The sequence below is a fragment of the Vipera ursinii genome (genome assembly GCF_947247035.1).
Source record: "Vipera ursinii genome assembly, chromosome: 1".
Taxonomy (NCBI): domain Eukaryota; kingdom Metazoa; phylum Chordata; class Lepidosauria; order Squamata; family Viperidae; genus Vipera; species Vipera ursinii.
Window position 1 is genome coordinate 236,245,453 of NC_139512.1, and position 15,184 is coordinate 236,260,636.

At 43.8% G+C, this 15,184-nt stretch overlaps 1 protein-coding gene across 1 annotated transcript; it reads right to left on the bottom strand.

Annotated features, from left to right (window-relative positions):
* Positions 1 to 6,161: 6,161 nt before the first annotated feature.
* EEF1A1 (eukaryotic translation elongation factor 1 alpha 1) lies at positions 6,162 to 12,278 on the bottom strand. The gene is made up of 8 exons (XM_083363138.1): positions 12,222 to 12,278; positions 11,027 to 11,216; positions 10,371 to 10,550; positions 9,972 to 10,268; positions 9,738 to 9,888; positions 9,385 to 9,641; positions 9,059 to 9,293; positions 6,162 to 8,295 (listed from the first exon to the last, which is right to left on the bottom strand). Exons 2-8 carry the CDS (start codon positions 11,168 to 11,170, stop codon positions 8,171 to 8,173), a joined length of 1,389 nt encoding a protein of 462 aa, XP_083219264.1. The 5' UTR covers positions 11,171 to 11,216; positions 12,222 to 12,278; the 3' UTR covers positions 6,162 to 8,170.
* Positions 12,279 to 15,184: the final 2,906 nt, after the last annotated feature.

A 15,184-nucleotide genomic window follows, 5' to 3' on the forward strand; every position in this document is an offset into this window, starting at 1 on the left:
TCCAGGAAGCCCGAATATTCCCAAGTGGAAGACAAGCTTCTGCCCAGGACAGTGATCCCCGTCGAGTCTTTTGCTGCGGTGCGGGAGCCGGTTGATATACGGGTTCGGATCCGGGAGGCACAGCAGCAGGAGGTGTGGGTGGCTCAGCAGAAGGAGGAGGTGGGGCCAGATTCTCCTTGTACGGTCACGGATGGACTATTGTATTATCGTGACCGGCTCTACGTTCCGGGAGGGCCACTCAGGGGACTCATCCTCAGCCAGTGTCACGATAACCCGGTGGCGGGGCATTTTGGCCTGTTCAAGACCCTGAACCTGGTCTCCCGTACTGTCTGGTGGCCCCGAGTCCGACATGACGTCCAGTCCTATGTCACTTCCTGCATCCCATGCAGGCAGGCCAAGTCAGCGACAGGGGCCCCGCCTGGATTACTGCAGCCCTTGCCGACACCCAAAAGACCCTGGGGGGCTGTGTCCATGGACTTTCTGATGGATTTACCCCCATCCTCTGGTTTTACGACAGTGTATGTGGTGGTGGACATGCTGACCAAGATGGCGCACTTCATCCCCTGTCGTGGCTTACCGTCAGCCCGCGCCACTAGTCGTATGTTCATTCAGCAGGTGTTTCGGCTGCACGGCCTCCATGATAGAGTCGTCTCTGATAGGGGGGGCCCAGTTTACAGCCCGCTTCTGGCAGGAGTTGGTGCATGCGTTGGATATCAAGATTTGCCTCTAGTCCGCACATCATACTCAAACTGATGGGGGAACTGAGAAGGTCATCAGTATCCTGGAACAATATCTGCGCTGCTACGTTAATCTGCAGCAAAACAATTGGGTGGACTATCTGGCCATAGCTGAGTTTGCATTTAACAATTCGCAGCACACCTCCACACAGATGACACCGTTCTTGGCCAATGTGGGATATCACATTGTCCACTCCGCCGAGCGGAGCCTCCCCCATCAGGACCTCGTGATGGAGGCAGCACCCCTGAGTACGAGGTCGCCAGCATCAGGGATTCCCGTTGGCTGAAAGATCGTTTCCAGTACCTGATTGAATGGAAAGGTTACGGACCAGAGGACTTCACCTGGGAAGACGCGACTGCCGTTCATGCCCCTGCGTTGGTGACCGCTTTTCATGAACAATTTCCATCCCGACCACATCTGGATTGGCAGACCCGGGGGAAGGGCCCTGCGGTGCGGGATAGTGTTGTGATTCAGGGTCAGCCTGTGGGTTCGGCAGTTGGGTCGGACAACTCAGAGGAGGAGGAGGGGGGTGTTGAAGAGCTTGCTGAGGGGATTGGACAGCTTGATGAGAGCCCTCAGCCAGGCCCCTCCCACTTGGTCACCACGGAGACCCAGCTGTGTGAGCCTGACAGCATGGATGAAGATGACCCACAGCTGGCCCTGTTCAAGGACCCCCTACGCAGGAGGCAGTCAATTAGGAGTAAACAGAGGAAGGCAATGGGGCTTCTCGGAAGGAGGCAGAGAGAAGCCACGCCCTGAATGTGTGGGGAGGGCTGGTTTGCTGAAGGCAACCGCTCGGATAGTTCATGTTTCTTTAAGCTCCTGTTTCTTGGTTTGTCTTGTTCCATTTGTTTTTGTTGCAATAAATTTGGCAGGCATAATTCCAGCCTCTTGCCGTTTGTAAAGGGGTTGTCCCTGCCTTTTCTGCAGGGCCGGTAGCAGGCTGGTACAGAACAGAAGGAAGGAAGGAAGGAAGGAAGGAAGGAAGGAAGGAAGGAAGGAAGGAAGGAAGGAAGGAAGGAAGGAAGGAAGGTTGTGAGATTCCAACCCAAGGGAAGAGAGGACGGCCTAGAGACTCTATCCTGGCTGCCAGGAGAGGGAGACCAGATAGGCCTCTCACTGGCTTGAGAGGACATGTTGATGAGGCAGCGGTATTGGTGAGGTGTCATTTGGCCAAAGAGGGCAGTCTTTGGGACATTTTGCTCACCATTTTAATATTTTATATTATTGTGATGCTTAATTTGTTTTTGTTTTTATTTTTATCTTATTTTAATTAAAATTTATAACTTCCTCCAAGATGTATTGGCGTGCCTGGGCCAGGTCAGATTGGTCATCTGGGAAAGGGATAAAAGGGCCCGATGGCCAGCAGCCCTTTCAGGGGAAGCGCTATACAATCATTATGTCAACCTCTTGATTTTTAGGAAGCAATTATCACGGAAATGAACTCTTTTAAAAGAAACATTATTATCAGAGAATTTTACATAAGATCAAAAACCTACAGAAACTTTAACAGAAAAATAGGAAAAAGAAAAAAGAGGGACAGCAAAAGACAAAAAATAAAAGGTATATAAAGAAGCTATTTCCAATCTTCTTTATAACAATTACAGACAGCTATCATCTCTACCCTCCCAGATTGTGTATCTTGATTCCCTTCTTCCCATTAATAACCCTCTGTTAATCAGTAAATCTGGAATTCACCAGTCATTGGTGGACGGCGTTTTTCTCTTTCGCGAGTGGTGCATCAGAATTTCATTTTAATATGTGACATGTATACAGCAAAATGACAATAAAGGTTGTTCAATTCAATTCTTACAGGCTTATTTAATAAAGCTGCGTAGCAGCCACAAGGTGGTGCTAGATAAGCATTCTGCTGATGAAGAGGCTTGTGCTGCTCTTGACAAGGATTGAACAAATGAAAAAAGCAAAAAAGGTACTGACCCAGAGTTGAATGGTGTTCAGGTCTGGATTAGGAGGATCAAACTTCAGTTCAAACTTGACAAGGCAGAGGCTGTGAGGTTCTCCTAGAATGGCTATGTTTTCACCTTTGGTATCAGATGGGGTTGCATTTCTCCATTCAAGATTATTGAGCATCTTGGGGGTTCTCCTGCTTGACGAACAGGTAGCAACTCTGGCCACAAGGTCCTTTGAATTGAAGGGTTCATCTTGTGTGCCAGTTGCACCCCTTCCTTAACCAGGAGACTCTTCAGACAATTACTCATGCCTTAGTCATCTCATGACTGGATTGTTGCAATGTGCTGTACATGGGACTGCATTTGAACCATTTGGAGGTGGTTCAAAATAAAGTAGCATGAACAATAACAGATGCTTCTTGGTATACGCATGTGTCACCCCTGCTACACAACTTGTATTAGTTGCTAGTTGGCTACAAGGAGTAAAGCAAGGTGCTGGTTTTACCTTCATGCTATAGGGCCTGCATATCTGAAGGACCTCCTATCTGTTTCTGCCTGCCCAATACATTCTGCAGAGTGGATATAGTCCAGATCTGTTCATTAAACATTGTCTTATGGGACCAAGGAAGTGTGACTTTGCCCCCTGGAACTTTGCATCCCCTCCGAGATACAGAGGGCACCATTGTCCTGGGGTTCCGAAAGGCCTTTAAGACCTACTTTTGTCTCAAGTCTGAGGTTAATTTGTTTATGGAGGCCCTATTGTGACTTTCTGTTATCGTTATGGTTGTTTGGGTTATCTATGTTGCTCTATGTTTTTAAACTGTTTTTATTGTTAAATAAATTGCATTTTGATTTTTTAAGCAAGTGGGTTAGGATGCTGAGCTTGTCGATCAGAAGGTTGGCAGTATGGCAGGTCGAATCCCGAGTGCCGCATAATAGAGTGAGCGCCTGTTACTCGTCCCAGCTTCTGCCAACCCAGCAGTTTGAAAGCACGTAAAAATGCAAGTAGAAAAATAGGGACCACTACGGTGGGAAGGTAACAGCGTTCCGTGTGCCTTTGGCATCTAGTCATCCCAGTCACATGACCACAGACACGTCCTCGGACAAGCGCTGGCTCTTCAGCTTTGAAACGGAGATGAGCACCGGCCCCTAGAGTTGGAAACGACTAGCACGCATGTGCGGGGGAACCTTTACCTTTAAGACTACTGGAATGAGTAGCTATCAGAAATTTGAACATGGAAGGAAGGAAGGAAGGAAGGAAGGAAGGAAGGAAGGAAGGAAGGAAGGAAGGAAGGAAGGAAGGAAGGAGGTTCACCAAGGGATGGATTGGTGTGAATGACTTTCAGCAGTGGTTTAAAAAAACGACTTCAAGTTTAGTCCAATATTTTGCTTTCCTATTCTAGCTGGAGAGAGTATGCCTGGGTTGAGAGTTCCTAGTGTGCCGGAAAGTTCACCGAGTCAAAACTTGCTGCAGGACCTGTGACCTATAAATTAAGTTGGTAGTACCTTGTAAAAAATGTTGAAGATCTTTTTCTCCTGCTGTCCTTCATGTTTCACTCAAATGGAGTAGAAAATTCTGAACTAGGTTTGGATCATATCTACTGGGGAAGTAACAGACTGAGCTTCCTAAAAGTTCACTAGGCAAGATTTGATACACAGGGCAATTGTAGAAAGCATTTGAGAAGGCATGTCAAGTGATCTTATAGATCTGGATTGTCATTGTGTATCTGTAACCAGTTCACGTGTGAGTGAAAGGAGCTGAGAAGTTCCTTTAGAAAGCTTATGAACTACTACTCCTATTGGAGCACAAAGATCTTCTGGGACTGTTGAGAGCCATAAGGATTAGTTAGTGAATATGCTTCACCAAAAGAGACTGGAAGTGTGACCAACCATTCCAAGATTGTCTTCCTCCATGAGTGGAAATTAGTTTTCCACACAACTCTTTCAAGAAGTACTGAAGCCATGTGTTTTTAATATAAAGCTTGTTTTTAGCGATTCCCAAAGCATCATGTGGCTTCAGCACTTCATTGGGCAGTCCGTTTGAGCTCTGATACAGATTCAGATTAAAGACAAAAATTAGGAATAGAACTCATTAACTGGGGACTGCCTCTACTCACAACCTCACAAAACACCTGATGCATAAACACCCGACACTTAAAATATTTTGTCAGTATTCATTCAAGTAAATGGGTTGCATTCCTGCCCTTTTTAGATTTGCATTTACTGCCATTATGAAAAGAAATTGTGCTTCACTGAAAAAGTCTGACCAATCCATATTACGTGAAGAAATTTGTAAGCAAAAATTCTCCCAACTTTGATCCTCTGATAGCTCTCCTATCATGCAACTCACACACAAAAGGGAACATCCAGCATTTTAGGAGGCATCTTCATCTCTCCTGGACTAGTTGATTGGCTTTCTTTTGGGAAAATAGTCATAAATTACGATATAATAGCAGAGCTGGAGGAATACAAGTCCAGAGTCGTTCCAACAGTGAGATGGCAGCATAGTGCTTATAAGTGGCCAAGTGAAATGCTTCAGAAAGGCAAGGCTGGTGCTTTTCTATTCGAGGATGGTGACCACAGAGCTGGCTTTCATTGAATAGAATATTTGAAGTGAACTGTGAGCTGACAAAACAGGATTATTTTTCTGGCTTGTTTGACAGATACCCATTTAGGAAGTAGCTCCACCCCATCAATCAGCAATCAACAATAGCAAAAAGTTGTGCTTTTGGATACTAAGAATTGAGGTACTTCCATCACATCCAGGGAGGGATGAAAATGATCCTTTGAGTAGGACAGCCTTCAGAACAAACAGCAACTCTTGATGCTGTGGAATATTGAGAATTGTGCTCAATCCAAGAGCTTTCAATCTCAATATGTGGGACTTTCTGCGCCTTCAGAGGAAAAGTTTAAAAAAACGTATTGTTGTCTTCCGGAAGTGTTTTATATATCCCCAAAGAACGGGAAATATGCAAAGCCAAATTTAATTTTCTCCATATGCCTACATTTTAAAAAAATCTATGTACAGAATGGTCAACCTCATTTTTTCCCCTGCATGTTGGGTGTCCTTTGTCAAATTACTTCCGATCATAGCCCACCAACCTTGTCTTTTTAACCTTTAGGATTTATCATACTCAATTTTACTTTTCATTCAAGTGAGCACAACCACCTAGGGTAGTTTGCAGTTTACACCTAAAATATATGAACCCTTTTTCCATATTGCAAGTTCCAAACGTGGAAATTATCATTAATATCTCAGCAGCTTGATACAGCTCAAGTGCTTAACTAGGCCCTAAAGTGACAGGGACTTCCAAGGGCAATCAATGCAAATCACCTTCAGTGAAGGCCACTTGCTGGAAAGCTAGCAGGCTCTCTTGACGATTGGTTACTGCAATAGACTTCTGGACTAGATGAACCAGGATTCCTAGTCCAGCAAGGAATTGCTCATGTTTAGCATGAGCAACATGGTTTTGAAACATCTTACCTGGAAAATAAAGAGCCATGAAGGTAAAGTAGTTCTAGACTTAAAATTTATTGAAGATAAACTAGACGACCAAGTGTTGGCTTACAAAATTTAGTTTTTTCATTAACCCAACAGAAGTATACGATCACATATGCAATGAAAAGCAAAACTATCAATGTATGTGAATAGCCTGAAAGTGTTGACCAGATTAGTAAAAACCAAAGGCAGCTATTTGATATAGGCAAGTAATTGCTAATTATCAGCTCCAATGACAGCATAAAGTATCTTCAGTCTGTGCAAAGCTGTCTAAGTTTGGTATTTTAAGATCAAAGTCCTGGCAGACTTCTGTCCAAAAATATTTTTGGGTGCAGCTCATAGGACTTAATCATGACTTGCTGGTAATATTTTCATTGTAGCAGCTTTACCTTCAATGTTTCTCAGTAAGGGAACTTTTTTGGTCAGTCTTTTTAGATTAAAAAAAAGGAGAAAACCACTGAACAAAGCAGCAATAACCTCATCTCATTTGAGATCGATAGCAACAGTTAAAACAACTTCCTGAAATAACTATTTTCTCCCATCTTTATTTCAGTCTAAGGCTTTAATGGTTTGAAAAATTGTTTTCTTGAATATAATACTGTCATTACCCTCCCTTTTGCTGTTACATTTATCTAGCACTCACAGTATTCAGTTACTGAGAGAAACTGAAGGTACAATCCAGATTTTAACTCAGGTTTAGTTCTAATTTAACAAAGGGCAATGCTTCATTCTCATGTTTAATTCTTTAAAAATACTCAGCTATAACAAGAGCATCAAAACAGTTCGAAAGAAACCAAGTTATGTTAAAGACAGAAAAACAAGCTTGTTATTCTGCATTGTACACAGCTTGTATTTTAAAAGACTGTATGGGTAAAAACAGCCATCAGTTTGTTAACTGTTTTAATATAAAATTCTATTGTCCCTTATGAAGCCCCACAAAAGCTACAGGATTTTATTGACCACATCCCCACAGGACACCATAAATCAAATTGAAATTCTGAAGCTGAAATGGTGCATAACAATGTCTTCTGCTAATGACACTATTAAATACCAAATCCATTCTAAGGAAATGGCATCATCAATGGACTCCATTCACTGTAGGACTTAAGCCACCAACTTTGGCATATCTAGAACCTGAATATATACTCTGAACACAATATTGCTTTTAAACAAAACTTTAGATGTTTAACTGGTCATGATTTTTTTTCAAGGATGCAATTCCATTTTAGAATTACAGTACTGAAGATGAAATATAATTAATTTGGAAAATATTTGAGTCTCTCAACTTTCATATAAAGCAAGAAAAAAGCATTTGATCTTTTAGTTGATTTAACACTCATTAACTTGCAACAGTTAGCTTGAGAAATATTCTATCAGAGGTAAATTTCTGTATCATAACCTTCAACATAACACAATGCTCTAATCAAAATTCTATTTAAAATTATCCAATATTAACCTATACTAATAGCATGGAAACACAGAAGTTACTGCCTACGTGTACTTTTGAATATTAAACATAGAAAACTGAATCTACAAGCTATTTTGTAGCTTCAATATACTTGTGATGTGACTCGACAATTCATAGTTGGCACAAAATTAAGATCACACTTAAGACTTTGCTTGCAATCTTATGTTCCCCCCCAAACCAATAAAGTATCTTTTATTTTCAGCAACTTATAACACTGCAAAGCACATTTTAAAATATCAAAGTGTATCTAATAGCCCCAAAGAACACAGAGACTTTGCATTAAACTTTTGATTTTAATGGTCTCAAAATGTGTGACAGATTTTGGTCAAGTTGTTTCCATTTAAAAAAGATTACTGATTTTAAAAACTAATAACTTAGAAACTGCCACGAAACAAAATGGTCCACAAACATTCCTTTCCTTCTGAAGCTTTTACGATGCATTGTAATTATTAACCAGTCTTTTACTATTAAACTTAAATGGCCAATTGAGACAAACAGTTCTGAGACCATGCTTCCACCACTGATTAAGACTGAGGTGGCAGTTGTACAGAATTTTCATTTAGCCTTCTGAGCCTTCTGGGCAGACTTTGTGACCTTGCCAGCACCAGCTGCTTTTTTATCAACAGCCTTGATGACACCAACAGCAACGGTCTGTCTCATGTCACGCACAGCAAAGCGACCTAATTGGGAGAAAAACGGGATTAGAACTTTCAAAGTACAGGAATACAGATCCACTAATTACTTATTTCCTTTTCCCAATTGAGATCCTCCAATACCAGCTGTAAATTATGTTGTAATTAACTTGGTATTTTTCACAGCAGTCCAGCCCAATACTTCTGATTAAAATCACTTAGTCTTACAGCGCCATCAACACAATCCAACTCCTTCAGTGTGCAGACATTGCAACATTTTCTCCTCTAAGCAGAAAGTAATTATATGAAGTTTCTTGAATAGTGAAGTCTTTACAAGAGACTGAAGAGGGAGGGATAGCATCCATCATTTGCAAATGTATGAATTAAGAATATATTTTTAGTGATTTGTCATCAACATGGTGTAAGGACATAAATTACAGGTAGTCCTTGACTTACAACAATTGAGTTCAACATTTCTGTTACTAAGCAACAGTTGAGTTTTGCTCCATTTTATGACCCTTCTTGCCAGTTAAGGGAATCACTGCAGTCAAATTAGTAACAGTTGAGTCTGGTTTTCCCAAATTTTGTTAGGTCACAAAAAGTGAGATCACATGACCCCAGGACATAAATGCATGCCAGTTGCCAAGTGTCTGAATTTTGATCAGGTAGCCATAGACTGCCTGAAAAAGATTTGGTATGCTACATGTAACATCCACCACCCCAAGATCATGTAAACTAAAGTTTCATTATACCTTGATGTGACAGTAAAAATATCAATACAACTATGGTAGATAATTCTAAAAATACTTACCCAGAGGAGGATAGTCAGAAAAGCTCTCAACACACATAGGCTTGCCTGGAATCATGTCAACTATGGCAGCATCTCCAGACTTGAGGAACTTTGGACAATCTTCCAACTTCTTACCAGAACGACGATCAATTTTTTCCTTCAGCTCGGCAAACTTGCAAGCAATATGAGCAGTGTGACAATCCAGAACAGGGGCATAGCCAGCATTGATTTGGCCTGGGTGGTTCAGGATGATAACCTATGGGAATAGATTTGAATGAATCTGTGCTCACACTGTCCTAACTCTGGAGTTTGCAATCGCTGACACAATAAAACCTCTGCCAAGTTACCTGTGCTGTGAATCCAGCAGCTTCCATTGGTGGATCATTTTTGCTATCTCCAGCAACATTACCACGACGGACATCTTTTACAGATACATTCTTTACATTGAAGCCAACATTGTCACCAGGCAGAGCTTCACTTAGGGCCTCATGATGCATCTCAACAGATTTTACTTCAGTTGTAACATTAACTGGAGCAAATGTCACCACCATGCCTGGTTTCAGAATGCCAGTTTCCACACGACCGACTGGAACGGTACCAATCCCTTAAATAAAGAAATGCAGATTTGTAAATGCAAATATACATCCTTAAATAACTTTTTTCAAATAGTTATTTACTGTATTGCTATTGCAATACTTACCACCAATTTTGTAGACATCCTGAAGTGGCAGGCGTAGAGGTTTGTCGGTTGGACGAGTTGGTGGCAAGATAGAGTCCAGAGCTTCCAGCAGTGTAGTTCCGCTAGCACTACCATCTTTACGAGTCACCTTCCACCCTTTGAACCAGGGCATCTACAATTAAGAAAAAACCACAGCAATTCATTCTCTGCAATGGTGACTGCAGACCACCCCTCCCCCCGTCAATAATTACTTACATTAGAGCTAGGTTCCAACATGTTATCTCCATTCCAGCCTGAAATTGGCACAAAGGCCACTGTATCTGGATTGTAGCCGATTTTCTTTATGTATGTGCTGACTTCTTTGACAATTTCCTCATATCTCTTCTGGCTGTAAGGTGGCTCAGTGGAATCCATCTTGTTGACTCCAACAATGAGCTGTTTTACACCCAGAGTATAGGCCAGAAGGGCATGCTCACGGGTTTGTCCATTCTTGGAAATACCTGCTTCAAATTCACCAACACCAGCAGCCACAATTAGGACAGCACAGTCAGCCTTTGGAAGAGGCAGGAAAAGGGCATTATTAACTCCAATGCTTCTTAATGCACAATATTACTTATTACTATTTTATCAGACAAACTTCACATTTGTTCTCACCTGAGATGTACCAGTAATCATATTTTTGATGAAATCTCTGTGTCCAGGAGCATCAATGATAGTGACATAATACTTGCTGGTTTCAAATTTCCAGAGTGAAATATCAATAGTGATACCACGTTCACGTTCTGCCTTCAGCTTATCCAATACCCATGCATACTTGAAGGAGCCTTTACCCATCTAAGAGAAAAACGTTTTTTTTACCCAAAGCACAAAATAAATGTTGCAAGTCTGCTGTTGCTTTTTTTAAAAGGAAGTGTGCACTAATGCTCTGAAATATAATCTGCAAACTATGTTTAGAAGGTCAAGCAACTGGCACAACTAGTGAAGAATTCCAATGATCTCTCACTTACTTAACCCCTTGACAAGGCTAATCCAACTCTTTGCATCTGCCAATACAATTTGTTTATAAAGATATCCAGTTAAATGCATACCTTTTCCAATCAACTAATAACCTTATTACATTTGCTGAATACGATATATCTATATAACAATTACCTTTCTAGTTACACTTGTCCCATACACTTGTTCATTAAGATAAAATGCCAAATAAGGTTTCATCAGCAAAACTAAAATAAAGCAAATTACTTTTTAGTAATTCAAGCACCTCACATAAAACCGAAATAAATCAACAATTCTTCAGGCCACAAACTCACCTCAGCAGCTTCCTTCTCAAACTTCTCAATGGTCCTCTTGTCAATCCCACCACATTTGTAAATCAGATGACCAGTGGTGGTGGACTTGCCAGAATCGACGTGTCCGATGACAACAATGTTGATGTGGGTCTTTTCCTTTCCCATGGTGTGTGGTTAAGATAAGGCTTTTCCGTCGGCTTTAATAAAGATCCTTTACGGGACAAAGTACACAAGGCCAAAAACAAAATAAAATTATAAACACTTTTCCAATCCGAGAGAGAAAAATTCAAGTTTAATTCTCTGGCACGAAGTAATCCAGCGCACGGAAGGGTGGCTAGGGACCTTAGTCCCATTTTCCGGGGCTCCAAGAGCGAGACTAGGCCCAAGCCTGCCTCGAGCTCTTCGGCTCCACCCTCTTTCAGGGCGGCGAGGGTCACGGTGACAACCGGGCCTCGACTCGGGAAGGCTCCAGCGCTTCTAGGCCGCCGCCAGGGGCATCCCAGGCCTGAGGAGGAAGGCGAAGGACGAGCGGCTCCTTTGTGTCAGGCGCCAAGCGAGCACGAGCCGCGGAGGAAGGAGGGGGGAGGGGGAGACACTTGTTGGCGCCGCCCCGCGTCCTCCATTTTGTGACGGTAGCGGCTGCCGCCGCCACTGAGAGCGGCCATTTTTTTGTGTGAAGCGGAAAGCGGGCAGCGGGATGCCAGGCGAAGAACCTCTCCCGCCTCGAGGCCGCCGGGCGAAGCTGAAAGACGAGCGGAGGGGCCTTTAAGAGCGGAGGACCCGGCGAGGTGCCACGAGTGCCGTCGCCCCGTTCCGCCGGAACCACGCTTCGCGCCCAAGACCCACAGATGCTCCCTCTTTCCCTCATAGCCCCGACGCTCGACCTTAAAAGGCATGAACGGGCCCGTCGAGATTTCTACCGAAACCCTCGCGACTCTCTCGACCTGTCTCGCCTATTCGGGGAGGGAGGGGCGGCGACCTAGGGACACGCGCGAATCCCACGTCCCGTTTCTCCTCCTCTTTCCCCCCCCCCACCCCTCGCAGCCGAAGCGTGGCTGCGCCTTCCGTCTCCCGAACCCCTCCGCGGGCTTCGAGAACGGCTTTGTCTCGGGCCAGCAGCACGTGCGCCTCAACCGGCCCTCAAAAGCCTTCCTCGCCCCCAAGCAAGGCCTTAGACGCGGCTAGGCCGCGCGCACGCGCGTCGAGCCCTACTCACCTCCGAAGCAGCGGCAAACCCGTAGCGAAAAAGACCGACGGGGTGAGCGGCGTCCTTTATATAGCTTGAGCGAGGAGGGCGGTGGCCAGAGGGACACGTCACGCTCCCAGCGTTCCATCCGCTGGCTCTGACTCGCTTTCCCCCCCCACCCCACCTGCGCGCGCGCGCGCACAGGAGAACGACGTTCCGGGGAGGAGGAGGAGGGGGGGCGAATGCCGCCCCCTTCCTTTTCCATCGTGGCAAATGCTCGTCTTTGGCTCGCGAGCCCGACGGGCGCAGCCTCGGCCTCTCTCGCTCTTTTTCCCGCCCTCCGAGAGAAACGGCGCTTGGTCCTCCCGAGAGCCTTTGGAGACTGTCTCTTTAATCAGCCCCACGGAGAGAGGGGGTTGAATTAGGGCGTCGGGCTATTCGCCGGCCCTGCCCATCCCCCCTCCTTTGAAACCCGGCTGCGCTCCCCTCGTGCTTCTCGTGGGCTCCGTCGCTCTCCGACTTTTCCACACCCGGCGCGGAGCATTCCTCTGCGTTTTACTCCCGAGAAGGCAGGAGGAACACGGGAGCCGCTGGCATCGTGCTGAAGGCTGCGAGTCGAGAGCGGTGCCGCCTCCTGACTCAACTCGGGATGTTTCGTTTCATGCCCGCCTTCAATATCTCAATCCACACGACCCTGACATAGCTTCAGCGCTGCTCACGTCCTTCCCGGAAGGATCTTCCCCTCCTCCCTTCACTTTCCATTCACTCGTCAATAGAATCGCCCAATTCCCTCTTCGTCGACCTTTTTCTCCCACTTTGGTAAATAGCAATATATGCTATAAAAAAGCACGCAAAAAGCAGCCCCCTCTCCCCAATTTTTTTGAAGGTTTCATTATTATTTAAAAGCACACGCGCTAGTTCGATAACTACACGATTTGCACACTTTAGTATGTATGTTAATTTTGAAAGCAAAATATTTTTTGGATAGCCTTTACAGGTTTGTTCATGTTTATTTCACTAAAATGTATAATTCTTTTCTGTGAAAAATGCCAATATAGAGACAAAGATAGGAACGTACGTTGTTTTAGCTGGATTATTTATTTATTTATTATTTATTTTATTAGATTTATATACCGCCCCTCTCCAAGGACTCGGGGCAGTGTACAGGGCAATTCAAATGCTAACAACACACAAGGTATAAAAATTAAAATAAGATTAAATCAATAGCCCTAAGTAATAAATACATTCTAAAATTTAAAATTTTTAAAATTTAAACTCTAAAACCCAATCCCTCAGTCCAGGCCGGCCTGTTCAAACAACCAAGTCTTCAGGTCACGAGCCATCCGGAGCTCAACTGAAAGCTGATTCCAGAGGGCAGGCGCGCCCACAGAGAATGCTCTCCCCCTGGGAGCCGCCAGTCGACATTTCCTGACCGATGGCACCCTGAGGAGGCCCTCTCTGTGGGAGCGCACAGGACGATGGGAAGTTAACACCGGCAAGAGGTGCTCCCGTAAATAACCCGGACCCATGCCATTATGCCTTTCAATTGGAATTGGTGTTCAAATAGTTGAATTTATCTAAACTATTACTACTTAAATACTAAGTAAATGGGTTTATAAAACTACATAATTTTTTTTTTATTCCATTTATATCCCGCCCTTCTCCGAAGACTCAGGGCGGCTTACAAGCTTAGCAGTAGCCTTCATTCTATGTATATGCCTGCTTGTTAGGGCTTTCACACACACCCCAAGCGGCATTATTACAAAGTCAGCTTATTGCCCCCAACAATCTGGGTCCTCATTTTACCTACCTCAGAAGGATGGAAGGCTGAGTCAACCTTGAGCCTGGTGGGATGCGAACCTGCACTAATTGCAGGCAGCTGGTGTTACTTAAGGAGGCATTAGCCCACTGCTCCACCAAGGCTCTTAATTTGTAACTGTTACAATAGCACAGCGGCTCCCAACCTTTTCTACACCCCTCTTCTGATATATTCTCGCACCCCTTAAAAAAGTTCGAAATAACGGCAATGAATTATGCATATACACTATAATTTTGAAAAGCCAAGTTTTTGCACCCCCTGGAATTTCTCTCACTCCCAGAGAGTGCAAGTACTCCCGGCTGGGAACCCCTGCAATAGCATACAGTATATGCTAATTGAGGCATTTTTTCAGGAGCTTACTAAATTTTCAAGTATGAAGAAAAAATGGACTAAAATTGTACAAAAATCTGGTACAATTGCTGTCTTAGTTTAATAATGTGTACATATGCATCAGAAAAAAAATCACTTGATCAAATCAGAGAAATTTCCACTGTATTATTAAATGATGAAAGATTTAGTTATAACTATTTCAGCCCTTTCACCTGTTTCTCAAAATCACTTACAGAATTCATCAAATTCAGTGGCATTTACTTGCAATAAAGTTAAAGCTTGCCAGACTGCTTTTTCTCCATGAGGTGTACAGTATTTCTTCATAACTATACAGTATCTGAGGCGTGTTTAACTCAGGTGCTCAGACATAGGACTCTTCATCTTGTGTGTCTTACCATTGCACACAAATGTCCCTGCCGTATCTTCACAACATGGCCTTGAAGCCTTTTCCTTATTTGCCCCTTCCAGTTGCTCCTGAGGGCAGGGCCTAGCTGTTTCATTTTTAAAGCACAGTTGTCCCCTTTCCAACATGACTTTTCAGTGAATATCTGGCTCGCTTCCCTGACCACTTGCTGATTCAGTCAATGGTTGGGATCTGTCTAGCTCTTTTTTAAATCATCTCTGTGTATGCCCTCCTACCTCAGGTCAGTGGACATTGCCCTCTATGGCCATTTTAGCTTGATTTGCAAGATATATCAGATGCCTGGCTGTCCAGAGGGAATCTACCTGCATAATGTCTGACTGGGGCTTCCCATGGATTTGGTTGCCAGAATGTTAGTTAGACCTGTTTTTTTAAAAAAAAAAAATCTGTGTTTAGAAATAGCCTGACTGACCAGTCAAACTG

Bases quoted from the DNA above. Each gene is read 5' to 3' on its own strand.
- EEF1A1 (XM_083363138.1), bottom strand. From the start codon at position 11,170: ATGGGAAAGGAAAAGACCCACATCAACATTGTTGTCATCGGACACGTC. The intron at 9,294-9,384 runs GTAACTTGGCAG...CTATTCCCATAG, and splicing joins CTGCTGGATTCACAGCACAG to GTTATCATCCTGAACCACCC. The intron at 8,296-9,058 runs GTAAGTATTTTT...TCTCCCAATTAG, and splicing joins TTCTGACTATCCTCCTCTGG to GTCGCTTTGCTGTGCGTGAC.